At 36.5% G+C, this 17,657-nt stretch overlaps 2 protein-coding genes across 2 annotated transcripts; both read right to left on the bottom strand.

Annotated features, from left to right (window-relative positions):
- Positions 1 to 651: 651 nt before the first annotated feature.
- LOC141685961 (uncharacterized) lies at positions 652 to 1,555 on the bottom strand. Its single transcript, XM_074491034.1, has 5 exons — positions 1,442 to 1,555; positions 1,234 to 1,326; positions 1,038 to 1,160; positions 717 to 953; positions 652 to 669 (listed from the first exon to the last, which is right to left on the bottom strand). The coding sequence occupies exons 1-5, from the start codon at positions 1,553 to 1,555 to the stop codon at positions 652 to 654; spliced, it is 585 nt and encodes a 194-aa protein (XP_074347135.1).
- Positions 1,556 to 2,593: 1,038 nt separating this feature from the next.
- Positions 2,594 to 5,252, bottom strand: LOC141685960 (uncharacterized). Its single transcript, XM_074491033.1, has 2 exons — positions 3,576 to 5,252; positions 2,594 to 3,271 (listed from the first exon to the last, which is right to left on the bottom strand). The coding sequence occupies exons 1-2, from the start codon at positions 5,250 to 5,252 to the stop codon at positions 2,594 to 2,596; spliced, it is 2,355 nt and encodes a 784-aa protein (XP_074347134.1).
- Between the last annotated feature and the right edge of the window lie 12,405 nt (positions 5,253 to 17,657).

Below are 17,657 nucleotides of genomic sequence, written 5' to 3'. Positions count from 1 at the left end.
TCATCTTGAAGTTTCTGCAACTCATCTTTCCGCTTAGACTGCCCCTGCAATACTTCCTTTTTCTTTTTCTACACAGAATTAAATAAAACAAGAATAATCGGTTATTATTGACATAACTACTATAGAATGCAACAATCAATTCAGAGTATATTGACATAATTTTTATATAACATACCGCCACAGTTGGGTATATGATCAATTCACGAGGCCATGCTACGTGAGAGCCAACTGCTTGGCGTACAACCTCAATTTCACCAGGTATGGGCACTGGAACCGACGCCTCTGGCTGGATGTGTCCGTCAACCGACACACGAACATGTCCGGGCTTTAGAGGCACTCCGTGTACTAAAACATTCATCTCTTCGTGATCATCAAAAACTGTTCCAAAAGCAACCTTGTTCTCTATGCAATCCAGTGCAAGCTCACATGACTGTGGACCCTACATTATAGTGAGGGATCAATTTAATTTTATTGCATAAATCCCAAGTCTGTAGGCATATATCTAGTAGATCTTAATAATATTTTACCTTCTTTCCGCTCGGAGGAGAGGGGTCAAAACCAACAAAGTCTTCATCATTTACCAACAACTGTTTGGCACTCAGCGGTTTAACAACAACTCCAACATTCCGCTTATCAGCAGCTCCCTCTTTATTAATAGGTACTTGATAACTTGATTTGTCAGAAAACATAGGAGAGTGACCATTCGAAGCATTAACCAAGGCCTTAAGTTCAGCCATCTCCCGCTGATTTCTTTCCAACTGATCCAACAACTCTGCCTTGGTAATTTTAGTCTTTTTCACTTTCGGAAAATTGAAGAATACTGTTGGAGTGACAAAGCCGCCAACCCCTCGAACCCTTCCTGCGTGCTCAGGAGTCTGAAGTGCCGTAGTCAACACATCTTCTATTCCATGTGGAACAAATTCACCCTTCTCCTTCATTTCAAGTATCTCAGCCTGTAAAATAAATGCAAACAATTAGTGCATTATTTATGACACAATTATCTTTGAAGGGAATGCAGTATTAAAAATATCACTTACAATTCTCGCATTTATTTCCGCTTGCTCTTCAGTAAGCTCATCAGGATTCTTTGGCATCCTAGCCTTCCACCAAAAAATTGCACGATCAGGTTTCTCTTTCCGCTTTAAGTTCCCTTTCTTTATCTGTTAAAAAAGAGAAAATGTTTAAACTCCCTTAAAACTTAGAATTGCAAAGCCAAATAGATATGGTTCTTACTTCTTCTTCTCGCAAACCAATATACCCCTTCCTTGACAAGCGGTGATGATATTTCCGTTTACCCACTCTATTGCTCTGTAACTTACGTTGTTCCTGCACCAAAATAAATTAGTAAAAATTAATAAATATTATTTAACCAAAATCTATTTAATCATTTAGCAAGTAAAATGGCAATCATGTATATTTTATTAGTAGAATATATTCATACCAGCCATTTGGGGCTCGTCCTCTCTGCAACAAATTTCTTCCAAGGTTCTTTACCAACAAACGCATACTTCTTCGGAGGCTTCATCAATTTCTTCTTTTTTCCAATACATGGCATCACATATTTTGCAGTTAAATCAGCTTTAAACTGCCTCCATTTTTCACCTGCCGATTGTAGCACAAGCTTCTCACTTTCTGGGGCAATTTTGAATGTGTCCTAAAGAGCCACATAATATAAATTAGCCACATAATTTACAGTCACAATTTAAATAAAATGAAGAAGTCAACAAGGGATATAATTTACCTGGACATCATCCCATAATTTTGCTTTTAGATCACAATCCACTTTTGGCCAGTTTTCAGTGTCGATTGGAATCATTGTCCTTGCGAGCATTCCTATGTAAGATTGTAAAGTAGGCCTGGTATTTCTGATGGGAACTCCAAAATCATTGTATCTAACTTTAAATTTCTCTCCCCGAGCTTTCTTCACCACTACTTTGTGAAGAGCTGAAACACCACGCGCACCTCCTAGCCTTTTTTTTGCAGATTCAGAAGTGGTCATCGTTTCTTCACCACTACTTTGAGTTTGATATTGTGGAGGGACTTGAACCAACTTTTCATTACAAGTCTCTGAAGTTTTGACATCAGGAACAATCTCATCATCAACCTTTTCAGAGTTATTCTTCCTGTCATTTTCTTCGAAAATTACTTTCTTGGCTTTTTGCTTCTTTGCCATTTTGCTCCCTTAGTCTGCATTAAATTGAATAATAAAGCCATCAGTTGAACAATATATTTTCAGTCCGTCATTAATTACAGTCAAGCATAAATAATAAATTGTAAAATCAGCAAGTACGAATACAACTATACAAGAACAATAATTTACCTAAACTGCAATCAGTAATTAATCACATCCGAAATAACTCTAAAGTATTTTATAGAAGTACAATTAAATAATGCAAAATAATTAAAGAAAAAATAATGCCATCGATCAGTAATTATGGATGAACTACTTATATGATTATAACAATGCAAAACAAAAGAAAAAAAAATTAACAATATATTTTACACATTATAACACAATTAAAGGCAAATATATATGGTTCATTCAGTCATTCAAATTCCCATTTAGATATATATTTTACATAAAGCTACATCATCAGTCAGTAACGACATTAGGTGCATGAGTTTTAGTAGCAGTATTTTTAATCCAAATTCTCTCAACATTAGGTCTAGCAGTATGAGCGACATCATCAGTAGTGACATCAGTTGCGGGGATTTCAGTGCAGAATGGGGGATGTTCCATGATCGTGTCTCCTAAGTCATCTTCATTATACAATTCTTGGTAGTCTCGAGTTGTGGAGGACAGAACAATAGACCAGGTAGCATCAACGGGATCTTCAAGGTAAAACACTTGCTTGACTTGGTCAACAGAAACATATTTATCTTTTTTGTGACCTTGTTGACTAAAATCCACAAGTGTGAACCCAAGATCATCAACCCTTATTCCTTTATCATTACTTGCCCATTTACACAGGAACAACGGAGCTTTGAATGCATGGTAGTCTAATTCCCATATCTCTTGTATGATACCGTAAAATGTCAAATCACTTTCTACGGGGTTCAAGTCCTTGGCACTAGAAACCTGGACTGCTTTAGCAATGACAGACACCCTGCTGTTTTGAACAACGCGTATGTCATCTCGTTCCTTTGTAAAATATCGCACTCCATTCACTAGATAACCTTGATAAGTTAGTACTGAAAATGATGGCTTGGCAGCGAGCCATCTTATCGTATCTGAAACACCTTTGTTGTTCTCCCTTAGTTCATCATTCACCTACAGATATGATAAGAAATTTTAAATCCTAAATAGCTAATAGTCGTCATTACACTACAGATCAAAGAACCTAATACAACACTGACTTTGTTTTGAAACCAATCAGCAAAGAGCCGATTGTGCTCTCTCATGAGCCAATGTAAGCTTTTCCTTTACCCTCGGTGAATTTCTTCAAGATATTCCTTATGCATTCTGAAAAATGCATATGGAATGATATATTAAAGACACATTACAAGACTAATTACTGGATAATGAGGAATTGAAAACAACAAACTGCATAAACTCACAGAATATATGGAAACACTTCAGCGTTGTTTAGAAGGACATATAGATGTGCTTCATCTCGCTCCTTCTCTTCCACTGATTTTATTATCACAGCGGATAATGGACCTGATATCTTATTATCTTGGTCCTTTGGAAGATCGGCAGTGGAGTAATTCTGACTAAGAAACTCGGTGCAGAATTCTACGGACTCTTCTCCAAGGTAACTCTCTGCCATACAACCTTCGGGATAATAACGGTTTCGAACATAACTCTTTAGTACTTTATTAAACCGTTCAAACGCATACATCCACCTATAAAATACTGGTCCACATAAGCGTAGTTCCTGGACCAAGTGGACTACTATATGTACCATTACATCAAAAAATGACGCATGGAAAACCTTTTCTAGATCGCACAAGGTTAGTATAACATCTGACTGCAGCTTATCCAGTTTTGACACGTCTACTACTTTGTTGCACAAAGCATTAAAAAAGAAACACAATCTAATAATTGTGACCCTAACATGCTTCGGAAGAACGGAGCGTATTGCAACCGAGAGTAATTGTTGGAGAAGAATGTGGCAATCATGTGATTTCAGCCCGTAAATATTCAAATCAGGCATGGAAACACAATTTTTTATGTTCGATGCATGTCCGTATGGAAGTTTCATCGACATTAATGATGACAAGAAAGTCCTTTTTTCTGCCTTTGACAAAGTAAAGGGAGAAGGAGGCAAATAGGTTTTCTTTACTCCTACTTGGGGAGCCAAATCAGATCTAACGCCCATTTCCATCATATCACGACGGGCTGCCGCACTATCCTTTGTCTTATGGCGCATATTTAGTAATGTGCCAATCAGACTATCACATACATTCTTCTCGACATGCATGACATCAATACAGTGCCTAAAATGGTGAAATTTCCAGTATTCTAACTCGAAAAATACTGACTTTTTCTTCCATGGACTTTCAACCTTCTTTGCCTTCTTCATTTTCTTCCCAAATTCAAATTTGATTTGTTCGTGCTCTGCTAACACTTCTTCTCCGGATAGGGTTCGACGCGGCTGCCCAAACTCTTGTTGTCCATTAAAAGCAGCCTTTTGCCTTCTATAAGGATGATGTAGAGGCAAATATCGACGATGCCCTTGGTAGCACATTTTCCTACTATGAGTCAAAAATTTAGCTACGGTGTCATCTCCACAAACTGGACAACACTTATAACCCTTATTAACGCAGCCAGATAAATTTCCGTAAGCAGGGAAGTCATTTATCGTCCACATTAAAACTGCTTTTAAAGTGAAAAATGATTTGTTATACGCGTCGTACATATTTGGTTCCCCTTCCTTCCAAAGCTTTTTTAAATCATCAATCATCGGTTCTAAGTAGATGTCGATGTTATTACCAGGCTCATGCGGGCCAGGGACCAATATCGACAACATCATAAATTTTCTTTTCATACATAACCAGGGAGGAAGATTGTAAGTCACCAATATGACTGGCCAGCAACTATATCTATTAGATAGGCCATTATTGTGCGGGTTTACACCATCCGCCGATAAAGCCAAGCGAAGGTTTCTCGGTTCACTACCAAAGGATGGCCACCTATAATCTATATTTTTCCAAGATGGAGAGTCGGCTGGATGTCGCATTTTACCATCTTGTGTCCGCTGTTGCGCATGCCAACACATTAGTTTAGCGGTGGAAGGAGATTTAAACATACGTTTAAATCTAGGAATTATTGGAAAATACCACATGACTTTGGCTGGAAGATTAATCCTCTCTTCACCTTTCTTTGTCAACTTCCACCGAGAAAGTCGACACTTAGGACACTTGGTTGCATCAGCATGTACACCCCTGTACAGTACACAGTCATTCGGACATGAATGGAACTTTATATACTCTAGACCTAAATTGGAGAGGGTTTTTTTGCTTCATATGCATTACTAGGTAACACATTATCTTTGGGAAGTAGAGACCCAACAGAAGAAAAGAGGTCAGTGAAGGCACTATCGGTAATACCAAACCTAGATTTCCAGTTATGCAACTTCAACATCGACTCTAACTTAGTACAGTCACTACCCTCATATAGAGGTTGCTCAGCATCGGCTACGAACCTCCTAAACTGATATGAATCATTATCATATTGACTCGAGTTATATGCCGCTTCACAAACATCAACAGTTTCCGAAGCAGCGACATGCTCCTGATCTTGCTTTGACGCTTCATCAGAGGCTTGCTCAGGAGGTGGGTCTGGAGCTTGCTCTTCAGGTGGACAACTAGCACTTGAAAATTTAGGACCCGTAGAAGCAGTCTCCCCGTGCCAAACCCAATGCACATAACCTAGACAAAAGCCATTGTCATAGATATGGCCCCTGATTATTTTATAGAGAATTTTTAAAATTGGCGCATCGTCCACAAGGGCAAGGAATTTTGACGATCTTCAGAATTTTCTTCAGCATATATCAAGAAGTTTTCCACCCCCATTTCAAATGCTAAAGAATCCCTATCTTGCAAAATCCATGTCTTATCCATCAAATTTCCCTACCTGATAGCCACTATAAATATTAAAAATCCAACACATACCTATTTATAATTATTTAATAAAAGGCATATCAAATTTGTGTTGGTTACTGTAGGGATTAATTATATAAACTTAGAAAAGAGTAAATACCTTGATATCCTAATAATTTATAGTACTAATTCATTACTCTAAGATCCTATACATATACCCATTAATTACAAAACTAGACTAAATTTATAAACTAGACTAAATTAAACCAAGATAATTAAAACAAATTAAACCAAGATATTTGAAAATATCACATAATTAAAAACCAATAATTCCAACATTCACAGCCCAGACAATTGTTAAATTTCCTTCACATAAATAAAACTGAGTGAGAACTTGAGTATTGAAACAAATTCAGCCCATAAATAAATAAATTAAAATTATCTGTTACTTGTATCTGTGAGAAGGATAATTATACAAAACAATTACTATAATACAACACAAGTAACAGATAGTTCATATCAGGAATGCAGAGACTTGTTCATATCAGAGAAATGACGATCATACAAAACAAGAAATGCAGAGACTTGTTCATATCTGAGACCTGTTCAAATGCAGCCCCAAAAACCCCCCCAAAACACACTAATATGTATGAACAACCCCCAGAAAATACATAATTAAAAACAGAACAGAAACATTTACATTTACATCAATGTACCTAAAACATTGATTTACATCAGTGTACCTAAAATATTTAACATGACATAAAATTCCCAAAAACAGAACATAAAACCCCCAAAAAGAAACAAACATAAAACCCCCAAAAATATAAAACATTTACATGCACAAAGAAGAAAAACAGTAAAGAAGAAAAGAAGATAAACATAAAACATTTACATGCACAAAGAAGATATTAAACATAAAAATGAGGGAGATAAACAGTAAAGAAGTAAAGAAGAATATACCTCCGGATGCTTTCAATGTTCCGAAACCCCAATGTTCTAAACCCTCAGTGCTCCAACCTCCAAATGCTGTCTACCTCCAGATACTAGCTCCAACCTCCAGATACTAGCTCAATTTCAAGTTTAATTTGCTCTAATTTGAAGCTTCAAATCTTGAATTAGAATTGGGGCTAAAATTAGGGTTTCAGAGAAAAGAGAGAAGAGACGGTTAACAGAGACTATGGTAAGAAGAGAGAAGAAAGGTAAGAAGACTAAGAGAGAAGGAGGGGAGAGATGAGAGAGACGAGAGAGGCGAGGGTCGGGGAGAGATGAGAGGCTCGCGGGAGGTTTTTTGGAAAGGGGGGAAAATATGTTAAAGTGAATTTTTTGTTAAAATTAAAGGGGGGAAAGTGTACTGAAAAGCGGGGGGGGGGGGAGTTAAGTAATTTTTATTTTTTTTTAAAAGGCCATAGACAACGGTTAACAAAATGAACTGATGTCAAAGTTAAAAACAAATTTGTGGCCTTTTTAATTTCTGAAGATAGACAACGGCTACTAAGTAAAACCGATGTCAATATGCATATTCAACATCGCTTTTTACAAAATCGATGTTAAACTGCATTTTAACATCGGGTGCATTACATGCCGATGTCTAAGGACCGATGTCGTATCTACTATTTCTAGTAGTGTAAGTTCATCTATTTGAGTCGGCATAAGCAACATGGGCTCAGTGGGTGTCCATGAAAGTGTAAGTGGCTCAGTGGGAGTCCATCAAATACGTAAGTGGCTGAGTGGCAGTCCAGCATAAGGTCCTATTGCGGCCAGGGTGATGACCGGTGGGGAATTCGTCCATCTACTAGTAGAAAAGGTTACTTATTGGTATCTTTGCCTGATCAGCAAGATATCAGGTTTATGCCAAGGTTTTCTCCTTTCCAAATTTATTGGATATTGCAACTCTGTTTATAATTTTCATAACAGAGGTTTTCAAGGAGTGTATGAAATATATATATAGGTGTATATATATATCGGGATTTAATGAAGTATCTCGTAACTTCATTATTTATAATAATATTCAAAGATTGAATCTATTCAAATCTTGTCTTGTAGTCTCATCTATGTGATGAACTTTTGAACTGATTATAACTTGAACGGTGGTAGTTCAAGTAATATTTGGAAAAGATATAAGTATATTGGGGTATCTTGTAACTTCATATTTTCAACTTATATCTAGTTAATGATTATCTTATGCATATCAAAGATTTTCAGAAAAACGTTAAGACAAGGGTAGATATATGAGATCACCTTGCAACGATATTTTTATACAGTTATAAACTCGAACTCTGTGTATATTATGCATGGAAGAGGACTTCCAAGATTTTGAAAAGTATATATGTATATATACTGAATATTTTGCGACTTCATCGCATTAAGATATCAAACTTGGTTCATTTCTTTTGACCAAGACTTTCATGAGTACTTTGAGAAGGCTTATATATTGTTAATCATTATACATATTATTTTGGTGGGCTTGCTGCTCACCCTTGCTTTCTTCTTTCATCACACAACAACAGATAGAAAAGATGAACAGGACCAAGCTCCCGATTCACAAGCGGTTAGAAAACGTTCCGCAGTCTTCTGGAAGCGTTGATGCCGCCGTAGCTGAGGTAGGAGCTACCAATAGGCTAGGTTTTCAACTATTGATGAACCAGACTTATGTATAATATGAATTGTAATAATGGCAAGGAATATGTAAATTTATTCAGAACCTTTTTAAGGTGTAACGGTTTATAATTGTGGAATATAAGGACTTGTGTTATTTTTGAGTGTTCATCTCTGAGACTATAACTTGTGGTGTGTGTGTTTATTGTGGGGTCACAGTACAGAGTAGTTGATTATTTATTAAGATTGGGTGTTATTAAGGGAAATGGAACTCGTGACAACCCGGATCCCCGACCCCGGATTTGGAGGTGTTACAGAAGTGGTATCAGAGCTAAGCGTTATAAACCTCAGAGATGATGTGACGTTAAGATAATAAGTTCACTAAGATAATAAGAACTCTTGCCAAGTTCCTAGTCGGGCTACCTAACGTAGTACTGATAGTTAAAACCCTTATGGGAACCCTTATAAATATCGTGATAAAAGCGTAGTTCGTTATCGTATATGGTAGCGGGACTCCGAACCCTGAGGTTGAGGAGCAACAACGCGATGATGTTTTATTACTTATTGGAGATCAGATTATGGATCCGATAGAGCGTCCTAACGCGAGATCGGATGATGTTCATGTTGATGATGTTGTCCTAGAAGGGATAGTTGCTGAGGAGGATCCCATGGAGGATCCTGACAAGAATGAATAAAGGACCACTGATGAATTGATGACCATGGTTAGGTCGACTACCAGAGGTGGAATTGGTCGGTCACTATCGAAGGTTCGTTCAAGTTTGTAAAGATAGTAGCCCCCTTTAACGCGACTTACTCGTAAGACTGAGAAGTTTGAATGGACAGAGAAATACGAGAACAACTTTCAAGAACTAAAGCAAAGATTGGTGACGACCCCTATGATGGCGTTGCCGGATGGAAAAGGAGATTTTGTGATGTGTAGTGACGCTTCGCATAAGGAATTAGGGTGCTTCTTATACAGCACAACAAGGTAATCGCGTACGCATCAAGATAATTAAGGGAATATAAAATTCGATATCCCCACCCATGAGCTTGGGCTCGTGGCAATAGTTTTGCCCTAAATATTGGAGGCACTACTTGTATGGAGAGAAGTACGAGATTTACACAAGCCATAAGTGCTCTAGTGCATTTTCACGCAGAAAGAGCTCAACATGCGCCAAATGAGGTGGTTAGAGCTAATCAAGGATTATGATTATGAGATTCTTTATCATTCAGGGAAAGCCAATGTGGTGGCTGATGCCCTTAGTAAAAAGGAGAGACTCAAGATGATAACGTCTTTGAGAGAGTTTATAAGAGATTTTGAGAAAATGGAAATAGAAGTGAAGGTAACCGGAGCTGGTACCGAAAAGCTGTTTGAGATTGCAAGACAGACCGAATTATTGGAAAAGAACATATTGTGCCAGAAAAAGTGATGAATGAAGGCAGAGAACCAACAAATAGATATGAGATTAATACCGAGAAAGATGATAAGGGAATAATGAGGTATTCCTATAGAATTTGGGTTCCAAATGTTTAAGAGCTTAAAGATGAGATCCTAGATGAAAGTCATAGTTCAAGAAATAAGATTTAGGGCAAACCCTGAATGTGATAGTCAGGGAGGACGCCATCAAGATAGAAGGAACCCATAACATAATGAAGTGGAAAATGAGGATTTTAACGTATAAGATAACCCCAAGTATGGGAGAAGGATGAAATATTTCATACTGAGAAAATAGAAGTCGAGCAAGATAAGGAGACCCAAGACGGTACTCCTATATGGAAATTCATGGACCTGTCTAAACAGAACTTATAGTTTTATTCCCAACCACCACCTTGAGGAAACAGTGCGGTAGGAAATCATTTCATGACCTTTAAGTCGCTAAGCTCTCAGAGTTCCAAGGAACAGTTTGACCCAGTCGAGGCAAGAGCCTGGCTAAAGGAAATATAGGAATTATTTGAGATTCTAAATGATTGACGAAGCACAAAAGACTGTTTTTGTCACTTACCCCCGTAAGAGAGAGGCCACCCGTTGGTGAAAGGCCAAGAAAGGCACGGAGCCAGAGGTTATAATAAACTGATTAAAGTTCAGACAATTGTTTTCGGGAAAGTACTTCCCAAGGTTATGGAGGTAGTGTAAAAGCTTTAGAGCCAGAACAAAAGCGGACGAGTATGATGAATTATGAATCTAAGTTGTAAAAGTTGTCAAGATTCATTCTGAGGACACGAATCCAGAATGACGGGATGTTTGAAATCAATGCTTATGTTGTGTTGGTTCATGTAATGGTTGTAATGGAAACGAAAATAAAAGACTGAAAAGGGAAGGAGTATAAAGGGATATAAAGGAAATAGAGTTGAGAAGTGATAAGGGATTTAGGTATGGGAAACCCTAAGAAACCCTTGCAATAAATATAGAGAAGTGTGTCATCATCAGCGCGATGGTGACTGATCATGAGATAAATTCAAGGTTTGAAGGCGTAAGCGATATGTAAAGTTAATTCCCTTGAAGTTGACAGTATTCGATGAAAATTTGAGATAGATCGATTGATTAATAAGGAAACACGGATGGACTGAGGAGACAAGAAAGTAAGAAATTAGGAAAATTTGATGAAGGAAGTGACCTTCAAGAATGTGAAGTGTAAGACCGGGGGCATGATACCTAGAAAGGGAGACACCAGGTATGAAAGATATCCCAACATTGAGATGACTGTTGAGATAAATAAAAGAGGTAAATGAGTAGTTAGAACTAAAAGGTTCACGTTGAACACGACAAACATCTTCTAGAACATCCCTGTTATCATTACTGAATCAGGCAAGAAAAGCGGATAACCGTTCTTATCTTTTGGAGGCCATATTGATTGACCTCATTTTGAATACAGATGTTATTGTGAAATTAGGCATATACTATCGAGGTGGGAATGATTGAATAAGATACCCTTATCAGGGATATATGACTTGATTTATCCATGGAAGGATGCATGTACCTTTTAAAGGTGGAATTAAGGATAGAACATCGGTAACTTAAAATGAATCCTCGGGGAATGTATAAAGGTTGGAATTTCACCCTTAATAGGGATAGTGTGAGTTTTGACAGTATGAATTGGAAAGGATTAAGGTAATAACAACCTTTAAGAATCAGTGGAGAAATTTTTCAGAAGTATATAAACAATGATTATGGTATTAATAAATGGTATCTTGATATGCCCTGTATCTAGGGAATACAGGAGGAACGATTCGAGGATAACCTTAGAGGTTTTACAAAGAGAAAGGTAATATTCAAAATTCTCAAGAATAAAAATGTTGATAAAGGAAATATGACATAATTATAATGATACCAAGTGGGGCACGTGTTAAACCACGAGAAAGTATGGATCGAACCAGTAAAGGTCGAAATTGTTCAGGGCAATTAGGGCCTAGGATAAAAGATGTTCTAAGTATGATTGAGAGTCAGTCGTGATAGTGATTAACCTCTAAAGACTGAGGCAATGACTTATGGAAAAATGGTGATATTTTTTTTTACTCATCAGATTTTAAGGAAAACATCTTCACACAAGCAGTGATTGGAAATGAGGTAGAAAATTTAGTGAAGGTGGTTAAAATGACATTGATTGTAAGGAAATATTACTATCAAGAAAGGCCAAAGAGGTGGCCGACACTTTAAGTGTAAGAGGACAATTATAGGCGCTCGTGCCAGAGGAATATAGTGATAATGGTTAAGGCTGTGAAGGTTGTATTATGGTGTGGAAGATTGACATTCCTTCTGATGATTGTGCGATACTCCACCGTGATAGTAGTTGGGTAAAGATTAATTTTTGTAATCACCGTGAGTGGGCTATCTATCTTAGAGGGTCATATCTTAAGATAAGCCAGGACCATGTTACGAAAGGACAAAATAAACCTTTGAGCTTCATGTCTCCTAATAAAGACATATGGTTAATAATGGTATTAACCTGCTATCGTTGCTTTCATTGAAACTCTTCTTCAATTTTATCTGCTTCATGTCATATGTACGTCAAGTTCAGGAGTGTTCTTCCTGAATCATGAACGGTGATCATGTTACCTCCTTAGAAGAATTCGATACGAGATGTATGGACTCCGTATGGTTAGCTATTAAGACTTCATGGAAAATGAATAACTACAGTAGGTCAACGATGGACCCTAGTAGTGCAGGAATGATTCTGCGGGTAATGAGCCAATTAATTACAACCGTAAGAGTTTTATTGGAATGGATGTTGAGATTAAGTACCACTAATCGGGTTGTGGTGATGTATAAGTTATCATTGATAGACTAATTAAGTCGATTATCTACCTATTGAATACTTATTCCTTCTTATCAATAGAGAGTCGTATTACTATACGAGGAAGGTTGCAGTGCAAGCATAGAATTCTAGTAACGGTGATGTCTAGAATGAAAACCCAGATTCGATTTTCGATGTCGAGGGAGTTTCAAAGGTGATTGTGTATAAGCTCGAGCAAGATCATGGGTCCATAGAATGATGGATGGAATAGTAAATAGTTAAGCATGTAAAATGCGATGCTATAATACTTGATGTTGATATAAATACACATATATTTTGTTCTCCTATATCAAACCTCTATAGTTCAGATGTAGGTTCCAAGCCAGATATTTGGTGGCAGTATATTTTTTTTTTCACATATACAATTCTCTTCAATTCGTTCTTTTCTCTTCTTTTCATTTCATATAAGCTGAGAAGAACAACCCTTCCAGAAGGGGAGGTATTGCCGAATGACTATCTATCTGTGTGATAGAAGCCGAGTAGGATACCATATATTGTTTAATTGCTTGTCAAGTACTAAAGGCTGGCCACCTTCTGTACTAACTATGCAATGTAACAAGTGTTCATGATCATAGTGATCTCTCAATAAATTCTTTTACTTCTATATAAAGGACTAAGCTTTCGAAGATAGAAGTAGCTGAAAAAGGAGTAGTAAAGTTATGGTGGTATGCGGAATGGAAACACATTCGTGATACTAAGGTTGACGAGGTTATTAAAAGGTTATAGAATGCTAACGAGCAAAAGTATAACCAGTATAATATTAGGAACGGAAGGTAGTAGCGATTACGAACTGGAAAAGAATGGGTATTGAGAAGCAAAAGCTCTAATGCTAAAAGCTATAATGAGAGTCTGTGTAATAGACTTGAAAGAAATTGGAATGATCACTTAACACGGATTAAGTTTTCTTACAACAATAGATCTTATGTCATTATCGAGTTGTCGCCTTATGAGATCCTTGATGGAAGACAATGTCGATCTCCCTTATGTTAGGATGAAGTTGTAGAGCGCAAGATGCTCGGACCCGCAGTAGTCCAAAGGACCAAGGATATAATAGATCTAATCAGAGGACGGCTGGTAGTAACCCAAGATGGACATAAGAAGTATGTTGATTTGACACGAAAGGACAAAGAATAGGAAGTAGGGGACCTAGTGTTGTTAAAGGTATCCCCTTGGAAACCCTTGGAAAGGATTGATGAGATTCGGAAAGAAAGGAAAGCTAAGTCCACAATTTGTCGGACCCTAGGATATATTAAGAAGTATTGGGAAGTTAGCATATGAGCTAGCCTTACCCCAGAACATGTAGCAAGTCATAACGTGTTTCACGTATCAATGTTAAGGAAGTGTAATTCGGATGCCAGATAAATAGGGGCATATGAGCGCATAGACATGCAACCAGACGTAACCTATATGGAGCAACCAGGAAGGGTTATAGATTGAAAAAGGAATAAGTGCTTAGGAGAAGGGTTATCAAACTATTCAGAGTTTGATGGAAGAACCATAATGTGGGAAAATTTACTTGAGAGTTAGAAAGTGTAATGCTAAGAAAGTATCCCTATTCATTTTCTATCTGATTCCGGGATGAAATCCTTTCAAGGAGGGGAGACTGTAATAACCCCAATTTTTGGAATTTTTGAAACCCTTATGAATAGTGATTTTGTTGATTATGCTGAATAAGAAAATTTTTCATGCCACACTATGTAGGGGTTCTGTTATTGATATTCTGAGATTTTATTAGTACTCTATATGGTATATAAGTGTATGTAAAGATCGTCAGAATCCAATTCTGAACACTTTGATTTTTTCCGGAAATCCACCAGATACAGAAAGAAGTCAGTATAAGGTAACAGGATAATTAGGATTTAAATTCAAGGATTTTAAGAGGGAATCCTAAAAAGGAATATAAAATATTGAGGAAGGTTTAGGGGAACCCAAGTGATAAGATCCCGGATATGATTCCTCAAACGATAAACGAGAACGAAAGTTAAGCGAACCGTATAACAGATCAGCGGTCATTAGGCAAGCAATTAGGAGTTAATCAAGGAGGTTAGGGATGATGATGTCATCAAACCAACAAGAAGAAGACAAGTGTAACAAGATGACCTAAGCTTGATGACCTAAGCATGACAAGTGGGAAGGATTGGTTGGTTGATTGTGAGCCACACATTTTTCACCATGGTAAAAATTTAATTTAATTCCAAGACAAAAGGAAGCAACCAACCAACAAATATCATAACACAAATACAAATTGAAAGTTGACTTTCCCATTTCAAGAAGAAAGCTCTCGGCTAAAACAAACCCAGCAACTTCAAACTGCCATATCTCCTTCAATACTCACTAAAATGTTGTGTTCTATAGCTCTTTGGAAAGGTATTGAGATGGCCTACAACGCTTGTTAACAAGTCTCTTCCAAATAAGCAAGGTAAGACCCTCGTTTTTACAGTTCTTTAAATCGGACTTTTAGAAACTTCAAAGCCTAACTTTGTGTTCTTGATTTCTTTGGAAAGATCAAGCTTGTAGGAGGCTCCATAAAGCTTCCTAGTAACTTTCCACCCTCCAAGAAAGGTATAAATCTTCATACCCTTTAGTAATAAGTTTGAATGTTGAAGTTTGGAGATGGTTTGGATGGATGAGTAGTAATTTGAATGATAAGCATGATTCGAGCTTAATTGTTAAGTAGTTTAGTTGAATTTGGAGATGTTATAATATATGATTGGATTGAGATCCTTGAGCTTATTATGACTGAAATCAGTAGCATTGATGTGTATCTTGAGTTTTTGTTGATTGGTAGTTGGATTGATATGATTTGAAATGGTAAAAAATTTGGAAATCGCGTAAACATAGCCGTTGTAATGTCTGATTTACTTTCGACTGCTTTTGTTCATAAAATTAGGACCCGAGAACTCCCTTCTAGGTTTTGACCATTGCCATTTTTAGATAGTTCATGTTACGAGCTTCATTTTGATATGTGGTTCATTTGATTCCGATGTACGGTTTAGGAGAAACGGCCGTTTTAAGTAACGACGTTTCGCGAACGAAACATTACCCCTCGCCTTACTTTGAAACATAGGTTAAAGACCTTAAAGGACTAATTGGAGTATGAAACATTTATGTAAAGTGTAATAGGCAGTTGGTAAGACACTCGCGAAGGAATCGCCTTAAAACTCGTAATGGTTAATTTATTAAAAATTGTGGAGCCGAGGGTACTCGAGCGACTTAAGAGAATCAGTAAGCGCAAAGCGAGCGTTAGAGTCTAATTTGGTTAAAGTATAGATTTACAAGTGACTTCGGTTTAATTCCAACTTATATGTTGTTTATAGGTTACCAGACTCATCCCGAGCCATTTGTAACCACCTGTCGCTCAGGCAAGTTTTCTACCCGTTATACTGTTGTTGTGATGTATATGTGTATATGCATGATCTTGTGATAAATGCATATTTGTTATTAGCAAATTCTTGCGATATATTGTAGCATGTAATATGGTATATATGCATGCCTGTTTCATATTCTTGATTTATATATCTGTTGGTTCAAATGCTTATTCGTTGCATAATACCTATGCTAGAGATAAGCGGTATTTGCGTATACCCTTAGTATAGGGGATCAAAAGGTGAACTTTTTCTAAAACCGGGAGGCGAGACTCCCGAGTATAATATATATTTATATATATATATATATATATTGATATAGTTTTTAAAACTATTAATCGAATAAGGTTTATTCGATAACTTTATTTTATTTAATGAATATTATTACGAATATTCATTTGAGGGCTTATGACTCCTTTATTTTATTAAATGAATATTATTACGAATATTCATTCGAGGGCTTATGACTTCTTTATTTTATTAAATGAATATTATTTTTAATATTCATTCGAGGGCTTATGACTTCTTTATTTTATTAAATGAATATTATTTTGAATATTCATTCGAGGACTTATGACTCCTTTTATTTTATTATTTGAATATTATTTGAATATTCATTCGAGGGCTTATGACTCTTTTATATTATTTATTGAATATTATTTGAATATTCATTCGAGGGCTTATGACTCAGTTTATATTATTTAATGAATATTATTTGAATATTCATTTGAGGATCTATGACTCCGATTATTTGCTGAGATATATTCTTTATTTTATTAAAGAATAAGGTGTCGATAATCAAACTTATCTTTGATTATTCAAATAAAGATAGTACTTTCGTAAAAGTATATCTTTGGTTATTTAATACTCATTTCAAGTATAAGTTTTAAAACTACTACTTCAATTATTTTTATAAAGATTATTCTTTATGGGAATATTATTTAAATAATAATATTCAGATATTTTCTAATATATTGGGACTGATTTATTTCATTAAATCAGCATTACTCCAAACACTCTTTAAAGTGTTTTCGAGTCTTCAAAATGATTTTTAAAAGTTAGAGCGGATCCCAAAACTCATTTTTATATTTAAGATCTTCCTTTTAAAGGGGATTTAAATACTCGTTCAAAACTTGAGGGATCCGGCTCAGTGGTGTATTTTACATTCGCAACGAGGTTGCTGTTTTGAGAAAACATCTTGATTACTTGCCCATCATTCGGGAAGTAAGTTCATCTATTTGAGTCGGCATAAACAACATGGGCTCAGTGGGCGTCCATGAAAGTGTAAGTGGCTCAGTGGGAGTCTATCAAATGCGTAAGTGGCTGAGTGGCAGTCCAGCATAAGGTCCTATTGTGG

This window comes from Apium graveolens, chromosome 9 (genome assembly GCF_009905375.1).
Source record: "Apium graveolens cultivar Ventura chromosome 9, ASM990537v1, whole genome shotgun sequence".
In the NCBI taxonomy this organism is placed as follows: Eukaryota; Viridiplantae; Streptophyta; class Magnoliopsida; order Apiales; family Apiaceae; genus Apium; species Apium graveolens.
This window is presented reverse-complemented; position numbering and strand designations above follow the sequence as displayed.

Excerpts from the sequence above, each read along its gene's own strand:
- LOC141685961 (XM_074491034.1), bottom strand. The coding sequence starts at position 1,555 with ATGCCATGTATTGGAAAAAAGAAGAAATTGATGAAGCCTCCGAAGAAG. Across the intron at positions 1,327-1,441 it reads GGACGAGCCCCAAATGGCTG|GAACAACGTAAGTTACAGAG; the intron begins GTATGAATATAT and ends ATTTTGGTGCAG. Across the intron at positions 1,161-1,233 it reads TTGGTTTGCGAGAAGAAGAA|ATAAAGAAAGGGAACTTAAA; the intron begins GTAAGAACCATA and ends CTTTTTTAACAG.
- LOC141685960 (XM_074491033.1), bottom strand. The coding sequence starts at position 5,252 with ATGTTTAAATCTCCTTCCACCGCTAAACTAATGTGTTGGCATGCGCAA. Across the intron at positions 3,272-3,575 it reads TCCTTCTAAACAACGCTGAA|GTGAATGATGAACTAAGGGA; the intron begins GTGTTTCCATAT and ends TCATATCTGTAG.